The 18880-nt window shown below is 50.1% G+C and overlaps 1 protein-coding gene across 1 annotated transcript in view; it reads left to right on the plus strand.

Annotated features, from left to right (window-relative positions):
* Nucleotides 1–7553, plus strand: part of GPBAR1 (G protein-coupled bile acid receptor 1) — a 23169-nt gene extending 15616 nt beyond the window's left edge. Inside the window, 8 exon segments of the mRNA XM_029605109.1 lie at nucleotides 5587–5712; nucleotides 6412–6661; nucleotides 6664–7211; nucleotides 7213–7254; nucleotides 7256–7327; nucleotides 7329–7415; nucleotides 7417–7462; nucleotides 7465–7553. Coding sequence (XP_029460969.1) covers nucleotides 6574–6661; nucleotides 6664–7211; nucleotides 7213–7254; nucleotides 7256–7327; nucleotides 7329–7415; nucleotides 7417–7462; nucleotides 7465–7553 — 972 coding nt within the window. The 5' untranslated portion in view covers nucleotides 5587–5712; nucleotides 6412–6573.
* Nucleotides 7554–18880: the final 11327 nt, after the last annotated feature.

Genomic DNA, 18880 nt, shown 5'->3' on the forward strand with positions numbered 1-18880 from the left:
TTTCTGAACTCGTTTCCAGGTAACCTCAGAAGAGCCCCAGTGACCTGAGCTCCTGCCTCTGACCTGGACAGTCCACTTTCCTGGCAAGGAAACCTCTTGATTCATGTGAATCTCCGCTCTCGAAATAAAGGGAAGATACTGGGCAGAGTGATACCCTTTGCTTGGAAATGGAGACAGACTGCTACAGCAAGTCTCCGAGGGGCTACCCTACCGTGCTCGAAAGGCAGAGCCCTTCCTTAAGAAGTTAATTTCCAAGCCGAGGAGACTTCCCTCAGTGGACGTCTTCTGCTCTCTCTCTGATTAGATATTTTCCAGAAGTCATTCCTACAACTCTTGCAGCAAGCCAGAGCTGATCCTGCCCTTTGCGAGGCTTTGGCGTCGTCGTGCCTTTCTGCCAGTCTCCTTTGGTGGAAGGACAGGATTCGGTGAATGGACCCCTGGTAAAGCCGACCTCGCAGAGGCCCCAGGCTGCTTTCTCACCACCAACAGCCGTAGCCCATTTCGCTAATTATTCTCCCTAAGTAGCCTGGTTCTCTTAATAGCCAAAGTGTATGAGGATGTCATGGATCTTCCAGGGAAGAATTATTTGACTAAGGTGAAGGAGCACCCCCACGAGTACCCCCCAGACTAAGCCCAGGATATCAGCATGGTGGCCCCAGGAAATCTGAGCACCCTGCTTCCTGCATTCCCTTTTCGGCCTAAGAAATTGTTTGTCTAAGAACTTAATGGGGTTGACCTAAGAACCCCTTATGGAAGTGCATGACCTGATCCCTAGTAGGGCAAAGGCCATTTCTGCCAGACCTTACACTTTCAGGGGCTCCAAACCTCTCTTTGTAGGGTAATGTTGTTGATCATGTGAGCAACTGCATCCTAGGCCAAATCTGCCTGTCTTACCGGGGTACCTGAGAGTGGCAGCAAGAGAGAAGAGACAGCCACAGCAGTGGCTGTCTCTTCTCTCTTGCTGCCGCCCCTGGAACCCTGGCACCCCAGAGCACCTGGCACCCCAGAGCACCCCCAGACTGGGCCTTCGCTCCACCTCGAATCTGGGCTTCCAGCCTCCCTGGCAGCCTCCTTCCAGCTGCAGCACCAGGCAACCCCTCCGCACATCTGCCGAGGGAGCCCCATAACCTTACGTGGGGAATGAAGTCAGCTCTCTACCTCCATCTGCTGGCCGGAGGGCATATCTCACTTCTCTGGACTGGTCTGCAGGACAATGGGGAAGGTGACCTCTCTTAATAAGCCTAAAAGCCGAGGCCTTGGATGTACAAAAGCAATTTGGCCTTTGAGTCAGATTCGAAAATCTTTAATGGCATGACGGTCCTTCATGTCTTGCCACAGTAAAAGACAGAATGATTGAAATCAAAGGGGAAGACGAGAGAGGTTGCACTGTTGCTGCTAGCCCCGAATAGTTGCCCCCCAGCAGTAGCAGGTGCTTCACAGGCTGACACCTAACTCGTCCAGGTGTGTGCACAGGCCCAGAGGTTCCTACTGTCTGGACGAGCCAGGTGGCAGCTTTATTGACCTGCTTGACTGCAATCATCCAGCCCTAATGATATAATTGACTCCTGCTTTATAGAAATGGGCAATAAAAGTGCAGAGCTGGCTGTCCTCCAGGATGTTTATAGAGCACAGGTCTGTTTATAACCCCTGCCCACTCTGTCAGGAGCAGAAGGGCCCCGGCTTCAGGTTCTGCCTGGCAAGTTGTAGTAGCTGTGTCCGTGCTGGAGGAAGCTGCTCGGGATAGCTTCTCATATAACTGGGAACCATTGAGTTGTGGTCACCCTGAGATTGCTCTCCATGTGGGGAGGGGAGAGGATCTCTCTCTGCCGCCACCCCTCCCTCCCAGACCCCAGACCTCTCTTTGCTCTCCCCCCACCATAAGTTACAGCTCCCTGACTTGTGCACCCTCGCTCTACCCTCAGTTGAGTTCAGGGCCAGATTTAGGGAATAAGGTGCCCTGGGCAATAATTAATGGCTCATCCCCCACCTATCTCCCCAAAAAAGCTGATCCCCCACCCATTAGTTATATTTCTACAAAATAGGCATAGCAGACAAAAGGAGCACCTTAGTACTCGTATTTTAATGAAAACATAAGACGTGTTTACATAGACCAAGTACCATTTAAACCTTGAATTTGCGAGCTTTCTTCTCAGAAACTTTTCCAGAAAATTTCAACATTCGCATTTCACAGGGGAAATAAATCCCAGAGCTAGTGAGAGTGTTTCCAGTCCATAAATTTGGCAATAAAACCCAGGCCCTTTAACCAGAGTACAAGAGAGTGCTGTTGCCGATTCTCCTTTGGATCAGGATTCGCTTTCAGTCCATTAATTTGGCAATAAAGCAGAGGTACTTTCTCAATTTGCTCTGGCGACAGAGAACGCTCGGGTATTAAAACCTGGGTTTACCATGACCAACAAAGCTACGAGTGAACCTGGGAAAGGGATAAGAAATGTTTGCTTAGGCCAAACAAGAAACTTGACTTTTGCCAGCTTTTATCTCTGCAAATTAGCTCACAGCCACTGAGCGATCAAGATTTTCGGCAATGTCATTCTCTATAGATAGTAGGGCAAGCGAGGAGAGCTTTTCCTCTAGCACTGCAGACCGTAGGCACCTACGTTTGATTAGTTTTAATTTTGAGAGGCTGCGTTCAGCACTTGCATCTGTAACTGGACGTGTCGGGAGGGTTCGCAGCGCTCCCCAAGCATTTCAGAAGGCAGCGCTTCTATTCACGTCTGGCGTACGCTGCAAGACGTCTCCTGGGGTAACATCTCCCGTAAACGGATCAGCTCGGGCCAAAGGTCTATGCCATTGACATGGGAGAGGATGCCATGACGATCCGGATGCTGTGAGTGCAGTTCCTTTTTTTCCTGGCGGTTTCTCTAAATTGTACAAAAATCCCCAGGTACTTCTGTCAGCTTCGTGCTGTTCAAATCGTTGTTAAACTGATACGCGAGCTGCGTCGACAAGACTGGAGAAAAAAATTGCATTTGAATGTTTGTTTCCAGACTGCCAAACACATCCTAAGCGTCATATGCAGATTGCCTTTTCTTGCAGCGTTTGCATTGAGGCTCCTTGAAAGTTGCATCCTTTTGCTGATCTGTAAAACCTTCGACTCTGTAGGAGTTGTTGGAACTGCAAGCAATTTGATTTTTGCATGCGTATGGCAGCATTTCTTATATCCATATCATCGGTTCTCCTCCTCTGGGCCTCGTGCTGCTGGGATTTTGGCGCTCAAGGCAGCCGCCATGTTTGCCTAATGGAAGCTCTTATTTAATTGTAATCCTGGTAACGTTTCCACCCATTTGCCCGTAGGCTTTGCAAATCACTAATGGGTTTCCAGTCATTGCAGCCAGAACTCCCATGTGAAGAACCTGCACCGATGCCATCGGGTTTACAGCCAAAGCAGAACGCTTTGGCGGCGCCTGCAGAATAGATGAGCCGGCGCCTTCACAGCCTCTCGCCACTATCGGCACGGGATTTCATCCAGTGGGAAATCCAGGTTTTCAATTTCACTTGGCCCTGCACGAACAATTGCATTAGAAAATGTGGGATGCAGTGGTTCTGGCCATAACGCAGGATCTGGAATAGCGAAAAAGTGGCAAAGCTGTGATTTCCCCCTCTTTCAGCATCGCACCTGAGGTTTCTGTGGCGTTTTCTTGATCTGAAGGCGAATCTGCACTCACCACCGTCTTGGCTGCTAACTCCAATTGCACATTTTCGCTTTCATTCTCTTTGCTGAAGAATCGCTTCCGAGGTGGACTGCAAGAATCTCCTCACAGCCGCCGTATCTTTTTGTAATTGCATGTCCTGCTGGAGCTTTTCATTTCTTAATTGCACGCCAGAAAGCTTTGGGCTAGGTATTGTAACGGAGAAATGCTGCGGACGCGCTTGCTGCCAGGTTCTGAAACACAGAATTATCGCGTGGGAGCTTCTACAGTCTGAGGGCTTTCAAGTAAATAACGTGTCTTTCTGCGCTCTGTGGCGCAGCACTGAGAGGATATGAATGTGGCGGAGCCTCCCGGCGTGGCCACCAGGTGTCGCTGTCCCGGGACAGAAGGAGGCCATTCCACTCCCCCCCGAGCCCCTCCCATCTGCGCTATTTAGCCCGGACATTTTAGGACATATTCAGGCCAATGCAATGCCGTGCGCTCAGGCTAGCGCGCTGGGTAACCTGCGGCTGGACGCGCGTCCCTAACCCCTTATGCAAACAGGGGATTGGCGCATTTAAACCAGCGCGTAGCTAATAGCGCTGGTTACACGTTGATGAGGTATTAGCTGTTACCCTCTTATGTAAAAAATAAACGTGCGCCCGACGTGCACATTTTACTCTCAAAATTTAACGCCAGCCCCAGAGCTGGCATTAAATCTTGAGGAGCCCCTAAAGTTAACAGAAAGTTGATAATTCTGCTTCTTTCTGTGGGTTCCTCCGACTTAATATTGTGGTGATGTTAAGTCTGAGGAACAAAAAAAAAAAGACTTGCCAGTGGTCAGGTTAGGAATTACGAGCGTCGGTTTTCCTAACCCGCGCGCAGTCTCTTCTCCCGGGCGCCCGATGCTGAGCAGGCGCTAGGGATGCACAATTTCCCCCCAGCGCCTCCTTTTCAACGCAGCGGCTCATTTGCCTGCTGCATCGCGCCCCCCGGGACGGCTGGATGGGCACCTGGTTTGGAAGCACGGATTTAGCGCGTCGTATTGCATTGGCCTGACTGGGATCCGTTCGAGGAAGCTTTGAACAGTTAAGGATGTTCCAGTTTCACAGGCTGGTGAGGCTTCACCCAACGGGAGTTTCTGTTAGAAGCGACCCCTCATCGTGCTCTCCCTGCCAGAGGGTCCATCTCCTGCTAATTTACAGCGAGAGAGGGATGTTTGAGCCCGATATCCTTTTGGGGTGAAAGGGCTCTCCACCAGGAGACCACAGACCCGTGATCCCTCTCTAAATCCTAGGAGGCCAAGCACCAGCCATGGGTCCTGCTGCGAGGGACAGTGAGGGCAGAAGAGGGATCCAGTTTAACTTAAGTAGTATTTTTGGGAAGATTTTTAGATCCCCCCCCCCTTTCTCTCTGGGTTTGCAGAGCGGAGAACTCGCCTGCTCCCACTAACGTTTCCCCAAGAGAAGTTCCCCAGAGCAGGAGCTTCGCCTGATCAGGGCCTCACGCCTGTGCTGCCTGGAGCTGGAGCAAACCGTAGCCTCCGATCAGTGCACGATGCTCTTCTCCATCTTTCCGGCCCCACCGCCGCTGGGACTCTTCCGCTTTGCCACGGACTGGGTGACGCTGGCGGTGCCCGGGATGGCGCTCAGCTCACGGCGCCTCGGGCAACTTTCCGACTTCCCACTGCAAAAAAACCGGCTCTGGCTGAGCTCTCAGTCCTGGAATCCCAGCTGCAGGCCGAGCTGCGTCTGCTGCAGCCCCTCCAGTTTCTCAACACCTGCTGCCTGCTGTGTGTGTGGGTGTGTGTGTTGTGTGTGTGTGTGTGTGTGTGGTGTGTGTGTGTGTGTGTGTGTGTGTGTGTGTGTGTGTGGTGTGTGTGTGTGTGTGTGTGTGTGGTGTGTGTTCCAGACTGACCCCTCTCTTCCTGTCCCTGCAGGCTTCCTGAAGGAGGAGTGGCTGGAGCTGTACCGGGAGAGACCCGGAGCACTTTAGTGCTTCCTCGGAGACCCGGCAAGTGATGCAAATTCCCCGAGTCTCTGGCTGGAATCCGGAGCGTTGCCAGGTATGCACCTTGTACGTTGTAGTACTGCAGAAAGACAGTGATGTCCGTTCTTTCACTGCTCTGTCTCCAGTGCCAGCAGCACGAAACAGTTTCATCCCTCCCGGACCGGCTAATCTTGTTGCAGTGGGAGACTGGCACAGCCGGAGCGTGAGTTTTGAAACTGTTCACAATGCCAGCGTTCGTTCAAGAAGGAGCTAGGACCAATGCGAGGCAGGTGGGTGGATCACCTTCCTCCAAATGTGTCCGTGTTGTGGTGGGAGCCCTCCCTGGATCCAGCAGATTTCTCGTGAAGGTGGGGAGGAAGGAGAAGGGAGAGATTTCAGATGCTTTGGACTCTCAGTCCTGCGGGCTGAAAAGTCCTTGGTGTCCGATAAACACAGGAAGCTCCTGCTGCTGCTGCTGGGAGCATCTGTTTGGTGCCAGTGCTAGCAGCAGTAACGCTCCTGGGTTTAACGTCAGCGTCGCAATGAGCATGCAGCGCTGCTGTACTGGGGCTGCAAGCCCAGAGATGTAACGGGGCCAACCCCCAGACTCGCAGTGTTAATTTGAGCTCAGGGGGCATTGGTGATGAGCTGGGGATCCCAGGACGAGCAGTAGAGGTGGGATAGCAGCCTGCGTGAGCTGCTACCCTTAATCATTGAGTTGCTAGACGTGAAGCCCGTGGACCAGTTTCATTTTGTCCCCTTCTTTCTGTTGTAGAGGTCCCGGAGGAAGCTGCCCACACGTGATCAGGGAGGAGCTACGTTTCCCTGGGATGTTTAATTGAATTCTTGCACCCGACCCGTTCTGCCTGGGGCACCTTCTTGTGAAGGTGACTCCCGCCCCAGCAGTGATGGACGGTCTCAAAGTGACTTCTTTGGGATGAACAGAGCCAGGATGGAGAACTGTACAGACCAAGACGTGGAAGGCTTCCAGAGGAATCTCATATTCTTCCTCTCGGGGCCCCTTTCTGCTTCATCATCCTGGCCAACCTCTTCATCATCATCGGGATGGTCTTCAACCGGAAGCTCCACGACACCACCAACTGCTTCTTCCTAAGCCTGCTCTTTGCTGATTTCTTCACTGGGGTGACGCTGCCCTTCGTCCCGCACATGAAGTTCAGCAAGGACCTGGGCTACCACGGCTGCTTCTTCGTCTACATCTCCCCCAATTTTTTCTTTCTCTCCTTCTTGTCCAACCTCTTGATGGTGCACTATGAGAAGTTCCTGTGCATCGTCTATCCCTTGCACTACAGGAACTTTTGGGTCCACCGCTTCGTGCCACTGTCCTTGCTCCTGGTGTGGATGTTGCCTCTGGCCTTCTCTGCTTGCCCGTCTTTGGCTGGAAACAATTGGGGGCAGAATGCCACTTGCTCTTACAAAGACGTCTTCCCCAACGCTTACCTCTACGTGGAAATCTATGGCTTCCTAATCCCAGCCATCCTGGCCATCGCTTTCCTCACAGTCAAAGTGCTGTCTGTTGCCAGAAGGCAGCTGAAGGACATTAAGAAGCTGCACAGGGTCCGTCCAGAGAGAGGGTGCCTCGGAGCTGGAGCAGCAGATGGGACCTGAGGTACGCCAAGTGCATTGCCAGCGTCTCGCTGATATTCCTGGTTTGCTGGGTTCCCTACATCGCCTGCCCTCCATATTTCTGTGCTGGCTATGGAGCAGTACAAAATGAGCTGCCTGACCTTCATCATCCTGACCTGCGTGGGCAGTGGCAGTGGCCCCCATCATCCCAGTCGTCCTGGGCCTGAGCAACAGGCAGTACACGGGCTGTGGCGGGCCGTCTTCAGAAAGCACTGCGGGTCGGGGGTGCAGGTCACGGGAGAAAAGGGCAGCCAGAATCCAGAGCATCCCTAGAAAGACCAGGCAGACTCCTGCTGTTGCACTCAGGCTTAGCATCTGCCAGCTGACCTCCCTCTCATTCCGAGTCCTCTGTGCCAAGGGGATGCAAACAATCAATTGGGCTCCATTTTCCTCCAGAAAGACTGATCCGGGTCCAGGTTTTCTTAGGCTTGGACGTGGGATCCTGGTCCAGGTGATGGTGGTGCAAGTCCCCTTCACCAGGGTGACCCCTGAAATGCATCCAGCAGTGGGCACTGGACACCTAAGGCACCTGAATGTAAATACGCTTTGAAGAGCCTGAGCAGTGGAATGTAAATCAGTTAGAAAAGTAAAATAAGTGATCTGTTCTGCTCTCCCCTGACCCTCCACGTTTTGTGTTTAAATATTTAAATTTTCCCTGTTGTACTTTGTCTCATTTTTTTGATTTGCAGTCGTGATGATACAGGATATCATTCACATTTCAGTCTGGACAGATCCTTGCCTAGAGAAACTGAGTCTGTTTTCAGGCCGGACCCTGCCACTAGATGGAGCCAGTTGGCATTTGTCTAAAATAGAGCCTGGTTCCTTAGGGCAGCGGTCTGCACGTTTTCGAGAGAAGAGCCATTTTTGGATTTTGTCTTTTTAGCAAAATATGTTAAGAGCCCCCATCCCCCACTTGAATATTAATGAAGCCCCCTCCCCCTGTATGTACATGATGCAAAGCCATTTCAGGCTTAGAACACAGTTTTATCTGCCTAAATGCTCCTTAGCAATTTGCTTGTGGGCAGGTCAAAGACGAGGGGTGAAGGGGGATGGAGCTGGGGCAGAGTTGGGATGTACACTCTCTTACTTTCTATTTTAAGAAGTAAACGTGTAAATTCACAAGCACAGGTTATATTATGCCAGGGGGGTGGGGTGGGGTGAGAATCTCCAAATAGAAAGCCTGGGGATACCATTGCATTGAGGATTTTTGGAACGTCTATATCTAAAAAGTAGCTGCAGAGTTTCCCCGTCTTTGAAAATGACCCTGCCCGGGGACAATTTTCAAAAGCCGTTTTTGCAGATACAACAACCTCGCTGTCCCCGCAGCACTGGGCTTTTTGGAAAACTGCTCACCATTTGCATGGGTGGAAGTGCTGGCGTGGTCCCACAACGCACGCACGCGGGATCAGCAGGTACAGACCTCCGCGGCCACTTCATCCTGCGACAGTGGTCGAGCTGCATGGGAGTGCTTTACTGGAGCAAACCCCGCAGGGTCAGAATTAACGACGGTGGGGAGTTTAATTATTGCCCCATAATGTAGATGCACAAACAGTAAGAGACGAATGAATTGTGACTGATGTAAGAGAGAGAGAAAAATAAGCCTCTTCTATTTAATGTTGTTCATACAGGCCTAGTACTCTTCCACCGCAGCTCCAGCTTCTCCCTCCCTCCTTCCTGCAGAGCCCCATTGCTCTTCTCACACAGGCTCAGTCCTCCGTTCCCCAACCTTTACAGCACCGGTCACAGCTCCCACACCCTCTCCAGCTAAGAGCTGCAGTTCGCCCCGCTGCAACTCTCACCTCCCTTCCAGGTGACTTCCAGGTAATAATTTCTGCTGTTCCCTCTCTCTGGCAGTGCCCTTGTTCTTACTGCTTCATAAGCTCCAGTGGCTGCAGTCTGGGAGATGCTCATGGATGTCCTGTGGCGCCCCCATTAAACTGGGGCTAATCGTGTGGGTCTTCCAATTGCAGGCAACGGTAGAGGAGAGCAGCATCAGAGGCGCAGTGGCTCCTGTAAGCTGATGGTCTTCCCTTCTTGCAAGGCTGGGAGTAAGGGGTAACAGAGAGCCCCAGGCCGGCCCCTGCCCTAGGGACATCGGTTCAGCTTAGTTTGTCTTGGAAAAAGGTAACCTGAGATGATGGCCCATGTGAATGAAAAGGAGACCATCAAACACAAGCCAGATGTAATGCACTGCTAAATCCTAAGGGGGGGGGGGGGGGAACTGCAGGGGGGGGGGAGAATGTGAATGTTTAAATGCAAAGCACAATCAGCAAGGGAGGGGGGTGAGCAGAGCCTGCGGAGCCTGTTAATCAGCAAAGGCAGACCTGTGATCTCTGCTCGGATGCAGGAGTAGGCCCCCCCCCCCCATCCAAAGCCAAACGTCATCTCCCCCCCCCCCCCATCTTAGATGAATGTTTCGGCAAAAGCCTGGAGGAGGCTAAGCAAGAGAGCCCTGACTGGCCCTGCATCCTGGAGCCCTGCACAGGCCGTGTCCCACAGTAAAAAGGTGACGGGAGCAAGGAAGCCAGAGCTGCAGCAACAAAACAGGGGCCTTGCACCTGAAAAAGAGGTGGAACACGGACTGGAGGCTGAATATCTCCCCTGACTCCCCAGCTCAGAACTACAAGTCCCTGCATGCACTGGGGTTGTAAAAGCAGGAGCTCGGGAACAGCACCGGCTCTGGGTAATTCTAATGCTCCTTCAATAAAACTGAGGCTCTTCATTGTCAGCTTGTATTTCTGAGAATATATCGGTGTTTATTACAAGAAAAAGGGGGCAACATTGCTACCAAAACCCCTAGTGCCTCCTTTTTCTGGGTAATTATCCAGGGTTAGTTTGCTGGACAGAAGTACGAAGCGCTGGGAGGGGGGTCAGCCCAGGCCTGTTATGAATTCTGCAGAACCTAAACAACATTCTGCTTATGGAGGGTTTCAGAATTAGGGTAAAAATCAGTAAAAACTGAAAAATCGGGATTTATTTCAATAGAAACCTTTCTAAAATGGAAACAAAAGGCTCTGGGTCTCAGAACTGGCACAGCAGAGGATGTGCCAGATCCCATCAATTCTCTGTACACAGCATGTTTGATGAAGATCTGTGCTTCATCTCTCCATGCTGTATTCATGCTTTATATGTATCAGTGTGACACCTGCATGAAGCTGTGATGAAGATCTGCTCTTCATCTGTCTGTGCTGTATTCATGCTTTACATGTATCAGTGCGATGCCTGCATGGGGCTCTGATGAAGATCAGCTCTTCAGCTGTCTGTGCTGTATTCATGCTTTACATGTATCAGTGTGACACCTGCATGGGGCTCTGATGAAGATCTGCTCTTCAGCTGTCTGTGCTGTATTCATGCTTTACGTGTATCAGTGTTACACCTGCATGGGGCTCTGATGAAGATCAACCCTTCGGCTGTCTGTGCTGTATTCATGCTTTACGTGTATCAGGGTGACGCCTGCGTGGGGCTCTGATGAAGATCTGCTCTTCAGCTGTCTGTGCTGTATTCATGCTTTACGTGTATCAGTATGATGCCTGCGTGGGGCTCTGATGAAGATCTGCTCTTCATCTGTCTGTGCTGTATTCATGCTTTACGTATCTCAGTGGGACACCTGCATGGGACTCTGATGAAGATCTGCTCTTCAGTTATCCATACTGTATTCATGCTTTACATGTATCAGTGTGATAGCTGCATGGGACTCTGATGAAGATCTGCTCTTCAGCTGTCTGTGCTGTATTCATGCTTTACGTGTATCAGTGTGACGCCTGCATGGGGCTCTGATGAAGATCTGCTCTTCAGCTGTCTGTGCTGTATTCATGCTTTACGTGTATCAGTGTGACGCCTGCATGGGGCTCTGAAGATCTGCTCTTCAGCTGTCTGTGCTGTATTCATGCTTTACGTGTATCGGTGTGACGCCTGCACGGGGCTCTGATGAAGATCTGCTCCTCAGCTGTCTGTGCTGTATTCATGCTTTACGTGTATCGGTGGTGACGCCTGCACGGGGGCTCTGATGAAGATCTGCTCCTCAGCTGTCTGTGCTGTATTCATGCTTACGTGTATCGGTGTGACGCCTGCATGGGGCTCTGATGAAGATCTGCTCTTCAGCTGTCTGTGCTGTATTCATGCTTTACGTGTATCAGTATTACACCTGCATGGGGCTCTGATGAAGATCTGCTCTTCAGCTGTCTGTGCTGTATTCATGCTTTATGTGTATCAGTGTGATGCCTGCATGGGACTCTGATGAAGATCTGCTCTTCAGCTGTCTGTGCTGTATTCATGCTTTATGTGTATCAGTGTGACGCCTGCATGGGGCTCTGATGAAGATCCGCTCTTCAGCTGTCCGTGCTGTATTCATGCCTTACTGTTCTCAGGGCTGTGATAATGATTAGTGCATGGAAGTGGAGTGGAAGATAGGTAGGAGGAACCTTTACACTTTTATCTCTTCTGAAATTAAATATAAATCAGAATAAAATAAGGGTTCTGAACTGTTATTTTTATAAACTGTTTTCTCAGTTTGCTATACTGCTACCTCAGGGCCTGGTTTGTATCAGGATCTCTCTGCATAAAACCTGGCCTTATGCATGTCCGTGGACTTTTGAGAATTGCCTGGGGGGCTCAGAGGCGATTTCCTGCTTACGAGCAGGTGCGAATGTGCGTGCACAGGCCGCGCAGGGTGCCGCACACGTCTGCTGGTTTTCACAGCGGATTTATGCGCAGAAGCTCGCTGGGAAAACTCGGGCTAAAATCTGCTGGAAATGAGCCTTCCCCGCCGCAAGAGAAGCCGGCAGAGCCGATTCCTGCGCATTCGCGAGAAAGGTCTGAACGGGTCGCCGCGGTCTGCCGAGGTGCACGCCCCTGCGGCGCTGGCCAGCGCGGAGCCTCCGGACTCGCGGGGTGACCTCGCTGAGAATCCTGCGGGGGTCGGCCCCGCAGCGCCCGCTTCTGGTGCAAAGAGACCTTACGCGCAGGATCTGGGCCCCCGTGCAGGGCAAAGACTGAGGTCTCAGATTACATGAAGGGGGCCAGGTAGAGGTCAGGAGTGCAGGTCTCCCTCCCAGCATCACCTGCTTGCACATTTTAAAGTACCTTCTGCCCCTCCCCCAGGGGCTAATTGAGGATCTGCGCTAATTGCCTCAATAATGACAGCAGCCTGTGGGCTGCGCTGGCTGCATCTCCAAGGGCCAATTCCGAAGGGGTTCCTGCCGCTGATAATAAACGCTCGTGATGGCCGGAGGTTGGGCCATGGTGCGGGATCCTCCACTCGCAAGAGCAGAGGATGTAGATAGAAACCGCACCAGAGACTCCTGGGCTGGGCTCTCTTGGGCCCTCAGACCTTCCCTGGTTTTAGGTGCTCCAAGGTGCAGTTTGAGTCATTTTCTAGCAGATTTACCACTGATAGAAAGCCAGGATTCGGTATTATTAAATCATAGGGCAAACCCCCTCCCCCTCCCCCACCAAGCAAAGCAAATCCCCGGGAAGACAAAGAGCGGTATCCCACCCCGCTCCCAGTACCCTCCCAGTGCACAAGGAAGCAGTTTGCCTAACGTCTGTTGCATTGGCTCCTCGCTTGATCCCCCAGCTCAGGGTTTGACTTCTCACTCCTTGTCCTGGCTCTGGTCCTGCCTCCCACTCGTGCCTTGTCTGTAGCCTATTTACGTCACCTCTTCTGCCCCCCCCTGTAGTTAGGGATGATCTAATCATGCATTTGACATCACAACTTATGTAAATGATTCTTTGGGCAGTCACTCAAGTCTAGAAGCTTCCACAATATTGTGTGTTATCTATAAAAGAAGGATCACTTCCTGTATACGAGGAGATTCTGGTCAGTTTGTAAGACTCAGGGCACCCAGTACCCAGCATCTCCCGAGAACACTTATACTGATTAATAAAAATACATTATACTTTTACTGAGTCTAAGTGTTCTTGTGTCCCTGGCCATAAGCATAGAGTGAGCTTTACACCCACCCCCCACCAGCCTTCCCCTTAGCACTGAATGGGTTTGGGCAACGGGGCCGGCAGGGCTCGGGCATGTCATGGCATCAATGTGCTGAAGCTCAGGGAGGCAGGGACAGCAGCTGCCCCCAGCACAAGAGAGTCACGTTTCCTTTCAAGCTCTCAGCCAGCGAGAGTCACCCAGGCAGCCGGTCCAGAGTGAGGAAGACAGAAAAAGGACAGAGGGGACAAGTAACAAAAAAAAAAAAAAAAGTTCAATTTCTTTTTTGTCCAAGGATTTAACTTCCTGCAACTTCTGCAGGTTAAAAAATAAAAAAAAATACACACAGGACAAATTGGCGTGAACTAAACTTTCTGCATGACGCGCTGTGGGACTTCTGCCCGAGCCTCAGGTTTAGGACATTAGGGTAAACGTCTTGTGGCACTGATTGCAGGATTTATTCTCCTTCCAGACCCTGCCAGCTGTGAAAGTCTTGGGAGCGTGGCGCTGGTCTTCAGCCAGCAGCACAGGAAGGGAAGCTCCTCGAGGTGGTGGAGGGATGGCTGGCGATGGAAGGGGCCAGGGCCTGACGTTCTCCTCTCTCCTCATTGATCGGTCAGGTGACCCTCCAGTAGTGCAGCTGCACCCATTAGCATTCCTGGCCTGCCTCGTAAAACGTGGTCTGCAAACAGAGGACCCAGCGACAGGATGGGGCTGGAAATGGCCTTTGGGAAGATTAATGTGTTTGCTGATGGGCCTTGTTCATACAGGTGAACAGGTGCCTCCTCCTGTTTTACAGCTCGGGGAGCGCGCTGAAGTGCCAGGGTCCTGGAGCCGGCTCACGCAGGTCCTCGGCGTCTGGGGGATGTTGGATCCCTAGCCTGCTGGAAAGAAAGTCAATGATGTGGTAGCTCTGGAATTCATTGCCGGAGGAGGCGGTTAAGGCTGTTAATGTAACCGGGTTGAAAAAAAAAGTGTTGGACGAGTTCCTGGGGGAGAAGTCCATAAACTGCTTTTTATCAAGTAGATTTAGGGAATAAGCACTGCTCAGCACGGGAGCTATTCACTGCTTGGGATGCTGCTTGTGACCTGGATTGGCCACTGTTGGAAACAGGATGCTGGACTTGATGGACCCTCGGTCTGACCCAGCTTGTACTACCCTCGTTTGGGCAATGTTGTGTGGGGCCCAGACGGAAACAAAAAAAGAAAGAAACCTTGCTGAATTCCAACCATTTGTGTTACTGAATCCATGGCAGTGATGAGAACAGAGTCCAGATAAGTTCCTGTCAAGTAGAAGTGAATCAACTCAATACCCAATAGTAACCTCCAAGGCAGGGATGACGCAGCCCCAGTCATCCAGAGTCTGTTATTCAGAATATCCCGAATAAAATATTTAGGCACCCACTGGATCAAACTTAAAGGAAGAAATGGATAATTTGCATATTCCACATCTTCTAAAAGCAGATTTGTTTGCAGTCCTTAGAGCCCCAAAGCTGATTATTCTTGCCCTACAGGACTCATCCAATGTAACATCAGCGGGTGATTCCTGATGTGTCTTGGACTTCGCAGTCAATGTCATGGTCTGTGATTTCCAGGTTTCTTCTCCCGGCTTTGTTTGAAGGGGGTTCTCAAAGCTTAGAGGTGGTCCCCGAGTTGCTAAAGAGAAGTCTTGGAGAGGAAAGCAAAGGCTGAAGAAAGCTTTACAGAGGACCTGCAGACTGGGCCGGCTCTAGGCCAACCAGCGGCGCTCCCTGCTCCCTTGGGAAAATCACTTTGCTTCACTCTTGCCTCTGCCTGCAGCCGGTGACAAATTTAGGCTTTTACCATCCCTAGGCACCTCCCCCAACCCTGGAAGGTCGGTCACCACCAGTGAAGTCTGGGGTCTACGCAGGATGGGACCCAATGGTACGAACCCTTTCTCTTGCATTGCATAAACATTCACGGCCACCAATTCCCCCGAGCTTGGGTGGAGCGAGGAGCTAGGAGGCTCTCCCTTAAAACTCACCATGCAAACAGGGTAAAAGCAACACAACACCCTCCAGTACCAGGCATTCCTTTCAGCAAAACAAAACCCTACAAATCAATCCCTCAAAATCTATATAGCACAAAAGCATTAATTCGCAGGACTCAAACAGCAATGACCCTACCTAGAAGACCAACAAACCCCTGCTGGGGATGCAGAGCAAGCCAGACTGCTACAGATGCTTACACAGAAGCAGGCAGAGCACAGGCAGACCCTCCCCAAATAGAGCATCAAGTCGGAGAAAATGCTTTTTTCATTCAGTTCTGGAATTCATTGCTGGAGGATGTGGTAAGGGCAGTTAATATAGCTGGGTTTAAACAATAGTTCTTAACCAGATAGACCTGAGGCGTTGGCAGCGTGGAATTCTGCCCGGTCCTTGTGACCTGGATTTGCCGCTGTTGGAAACAGGATCCTGGGCTTGATGGCCCCTTGGCCTGACCCAGGAACATATAATCAAAGTCTGAGTTTGGCAGTTCTTATGTTCTAATAAAGGACCAGAAGTCAGAGGCAGAAATAAAAAAAACATCACAAGACTCTGTCCTCTGAATGGAATGCAACACTGGAAACAGAGAAGGAGCAATGCATTGCCCCTATACTCAGCGACATAGAAAGCTGTTCCCAGAACTGGCATTTTCCAATCACTAAACTAGAAATCAAATGCTTTTTGTCTACCTTTCTTGACAGCCCTGAGGAAGCTGCTGGTGAGAGCAGGACTTTGGATAAAAACGGGGGTAGCTGAGGTGATACTGTTTGTGTTTTCTGCATGGGGGTGGGACTGACTTTAACATCCACTTCAGTGGTTGTTTCATAGCGTGATGGAGCCGTTTCCTTCTTTGCTTTTCCTGCCCACCCCTGTCTCAGATCTTCATTTATAGACTATTGCCCAATTAGGGGGCAGGGAGAAAAATTTAAATAGCAGGAACTGACTGGTGCTAGGGCCACGTAAGTGCACAATAAACTCAAATTTGCAAAAAAATAGTACGACAATTATAATTCTCTTGGCTAAATAGTAGACAAAATAGTCAAGTACATTTTAGAAATAAAGTGCATGGCTAGCAGTGCAGCAGTGAGATGGGGGTATCTGGTCTTTTGCATGTGTGACTGTCTGCCTGTGTGGGGAAAGGCTGTATGCTTGCCCAGCGCAGAGAGCTCTCAGAGAATGAGTCTGAGTGGCAGAGACGTACAGAGGAGACCTTCAGGGACTCGCAGTAGAGCAGGTCTGTGCTGCTTTGGATATGCAAGCCCTCCAGGTGCCGCAGGAAGTGATCCTGTCGCTAGGACCTGCCTTCCAGGTGATGAGTATTCCTCTTGCACCAGGGATACGAAGGGCTAGGATGCCATTTATTTATTTATTTATTATTTTTATTATACCGAGTTTCATGATAGGAATCACATCAACCCGGTTTACAATTAACAATGTGAGTAAAGGCAGAGAGTAACAAAGTAAAGAACATTCCCAATACAAGAACAAATATAGTATGAAACTTAACAAATAATATAACAATATTTTGGATGTGAGAAAGTTACAAAAAACATGGAAAAATAACTTGGATATGAAAGGGGAGGAATTGTAGAACGACTATTAGCATTTATTACTGGCCAGACTTTCTTTAGAAATGTAGAGAGCTGGGTGGCTGCTGGGCAAGAGGTTAACGTCCTTGCCTGCCTGGTGCGAAGGTGGCGGAGCTCACACATCCCCTGGTCAGAATTTTAGAGAGTGATGGGAAGTCCTGGTATTTGTGGGTACCAACAAAACAGGAAGATGCAGGAGGGAGGCTCGGGAAGCTACGTTTAGGCTTTTAGGTAGGAATTAAAATCCAGAGCCTCCAGGGTGGCACTCGCAGAACTGCAGAACCCAGGAGGGAGGTTTCGCTCTGGAGTCTGGAGACCTGGGTGAGACAATGGTGCAGGGAGCAGGGCTTTAGATTTGAGAGGAACTGGGGAACACTTTGGGGAATGGGGTGCGTATCCTAAACAGGATGTTTGCTAACCTTGCCTTGTGCACGGGTAGAATGAAAATGCTATTCAATATAAACTGATGATGATGATGACCTTAACCAGGATTCCATCCTGGTTAAGGTCATTTTATTGGGCATGTTTCTTGCCGTAACTCCGGTGTCATATTGTTCCAACAGTTCGGTCCGGCTATGGTTATCGCACGCTTCCTAGTTGACTCAAGAGTGGTGGTTTAGGTGTGGGGGTGTGTAGGGTGGCTGCATGTTGTGTTCTAGGGGTTCTGGAGTGTTTGTGGAAGTAAAGTTCATTATTGAACCATGTCATGTTTTCATTGTGTAGCATCTTGTGTATTAGAGATAAGGTTTTGAACATGATTCTCTGCGCAATGGGGAGCCAGTGCAGATCTCTGAGTATGGGAGTAATATGTTCCGATTTTCTGGAACCCATGGTATCTTTCTTTTCCCATGGTATCTGTGAGCTCTGCTCTATAGTATCCTGGCTCTTTCCTTCCCTTATCTGTAATCTCTGCCTATAGTATCCCTGCTCATTCCCACTGTATCTGTGAGCTCTGCTCTATAGTATCCCGACTCATTCCCACTGTATCTGTAATCTCTGCTCTATAGTATTCCTGCTCATTCCCACTGTATCTATGAGCTCTGTTCTATAGTATCCCTGCTCATTCCTCACAGTTTCTGTAATCTCTGCTCTATAGTATCCCAGCTCATTCCTCACAGTATCTGTAATCTCTGCTCTATAGTATCCTGGCTCTTTCCCTCCAGTATCTGTAATCTCTGCTCTATAGTATCCCAACTCATTCCCACTGTATCTGTAATCTCTGCTCTATGGTATCCCGACTCATTCCCACTGTATCTGTAATCTCTGCTCTATAGTATCCCGGCTCTTTCCCTCCAGTATCTGTAATCTCTGCTCTATAGTATTCTTGCTCATTCCCACTGTATCTGTGAGCTCTGTTCTATAGTATCCCTGCTCATTCCTCACAGTTTCTGTAATCTCCTGCTCTATAGTTATCCCAGCTCATTCCTCACAGTATCTGTAATATCTGCTCTATAGTATCCTGGCTCTTTCCCTCCAGTATCTGTAATCTCTGCTCTATAGTATCCCAACTCATTCCCACTGTATCTGTAATCTCTGCTCTATAGTATCCCGACTCATTCCCACTGTATCTGTAATCTCTGCTCTATAGTATCCCGGCTCTTTCCCTCCAGTATCTGTAATCTCTGCTCTATAGTATTCCTGCTCATTCCCACTGTATCTGTGAGCTCTGTTCTATAGTATCCCTGCTCATTCCTCACAGTTTCTGTAATCTCTGCTCTATAGTATCCCAGCTCATTCCTCACAGTATCTGTAATCTCTGCTCTATAGTATTCCTGCTCATTCCCACTGTATCTGTAATCTCTGCTCTATAGTATTCCTGCTCATTCCCACTGTATCTGTAAGCTCTGCTCTATAGTATCCCTGCTCATTCCTCACAGTATCTGTAAGCTCTGCTCTAGAGTATCCCGACTCATTCCCACTGTATCTGTGAGCTCTGCTCTATAGTATCCTGGCTCATTTCCACTGTATCTGTAATCTCTGCAGTATAGCATCCCGACTCATTTCCAATGTATCTGTAAACTCTGCTCTATATTATCACGGCTCATTCCCACTGTATCTGTGAGCTCTGCTCTATAG

This window comes from Rhinatrema bivittatum, chromosome 6 (assembly GCF_901001135.1).
Source record: "Rhinatrema bivittatum chromosome 6, aRhiBiv1.1, whole genome shotgun sequence".
Lineage (NCBI taxonomy): Eukaryota > Metazoa > Chordata > Amphibia > Gymnophiona > Rhinatrematidae > Rhinatrema > Rhinatrema bivittatum.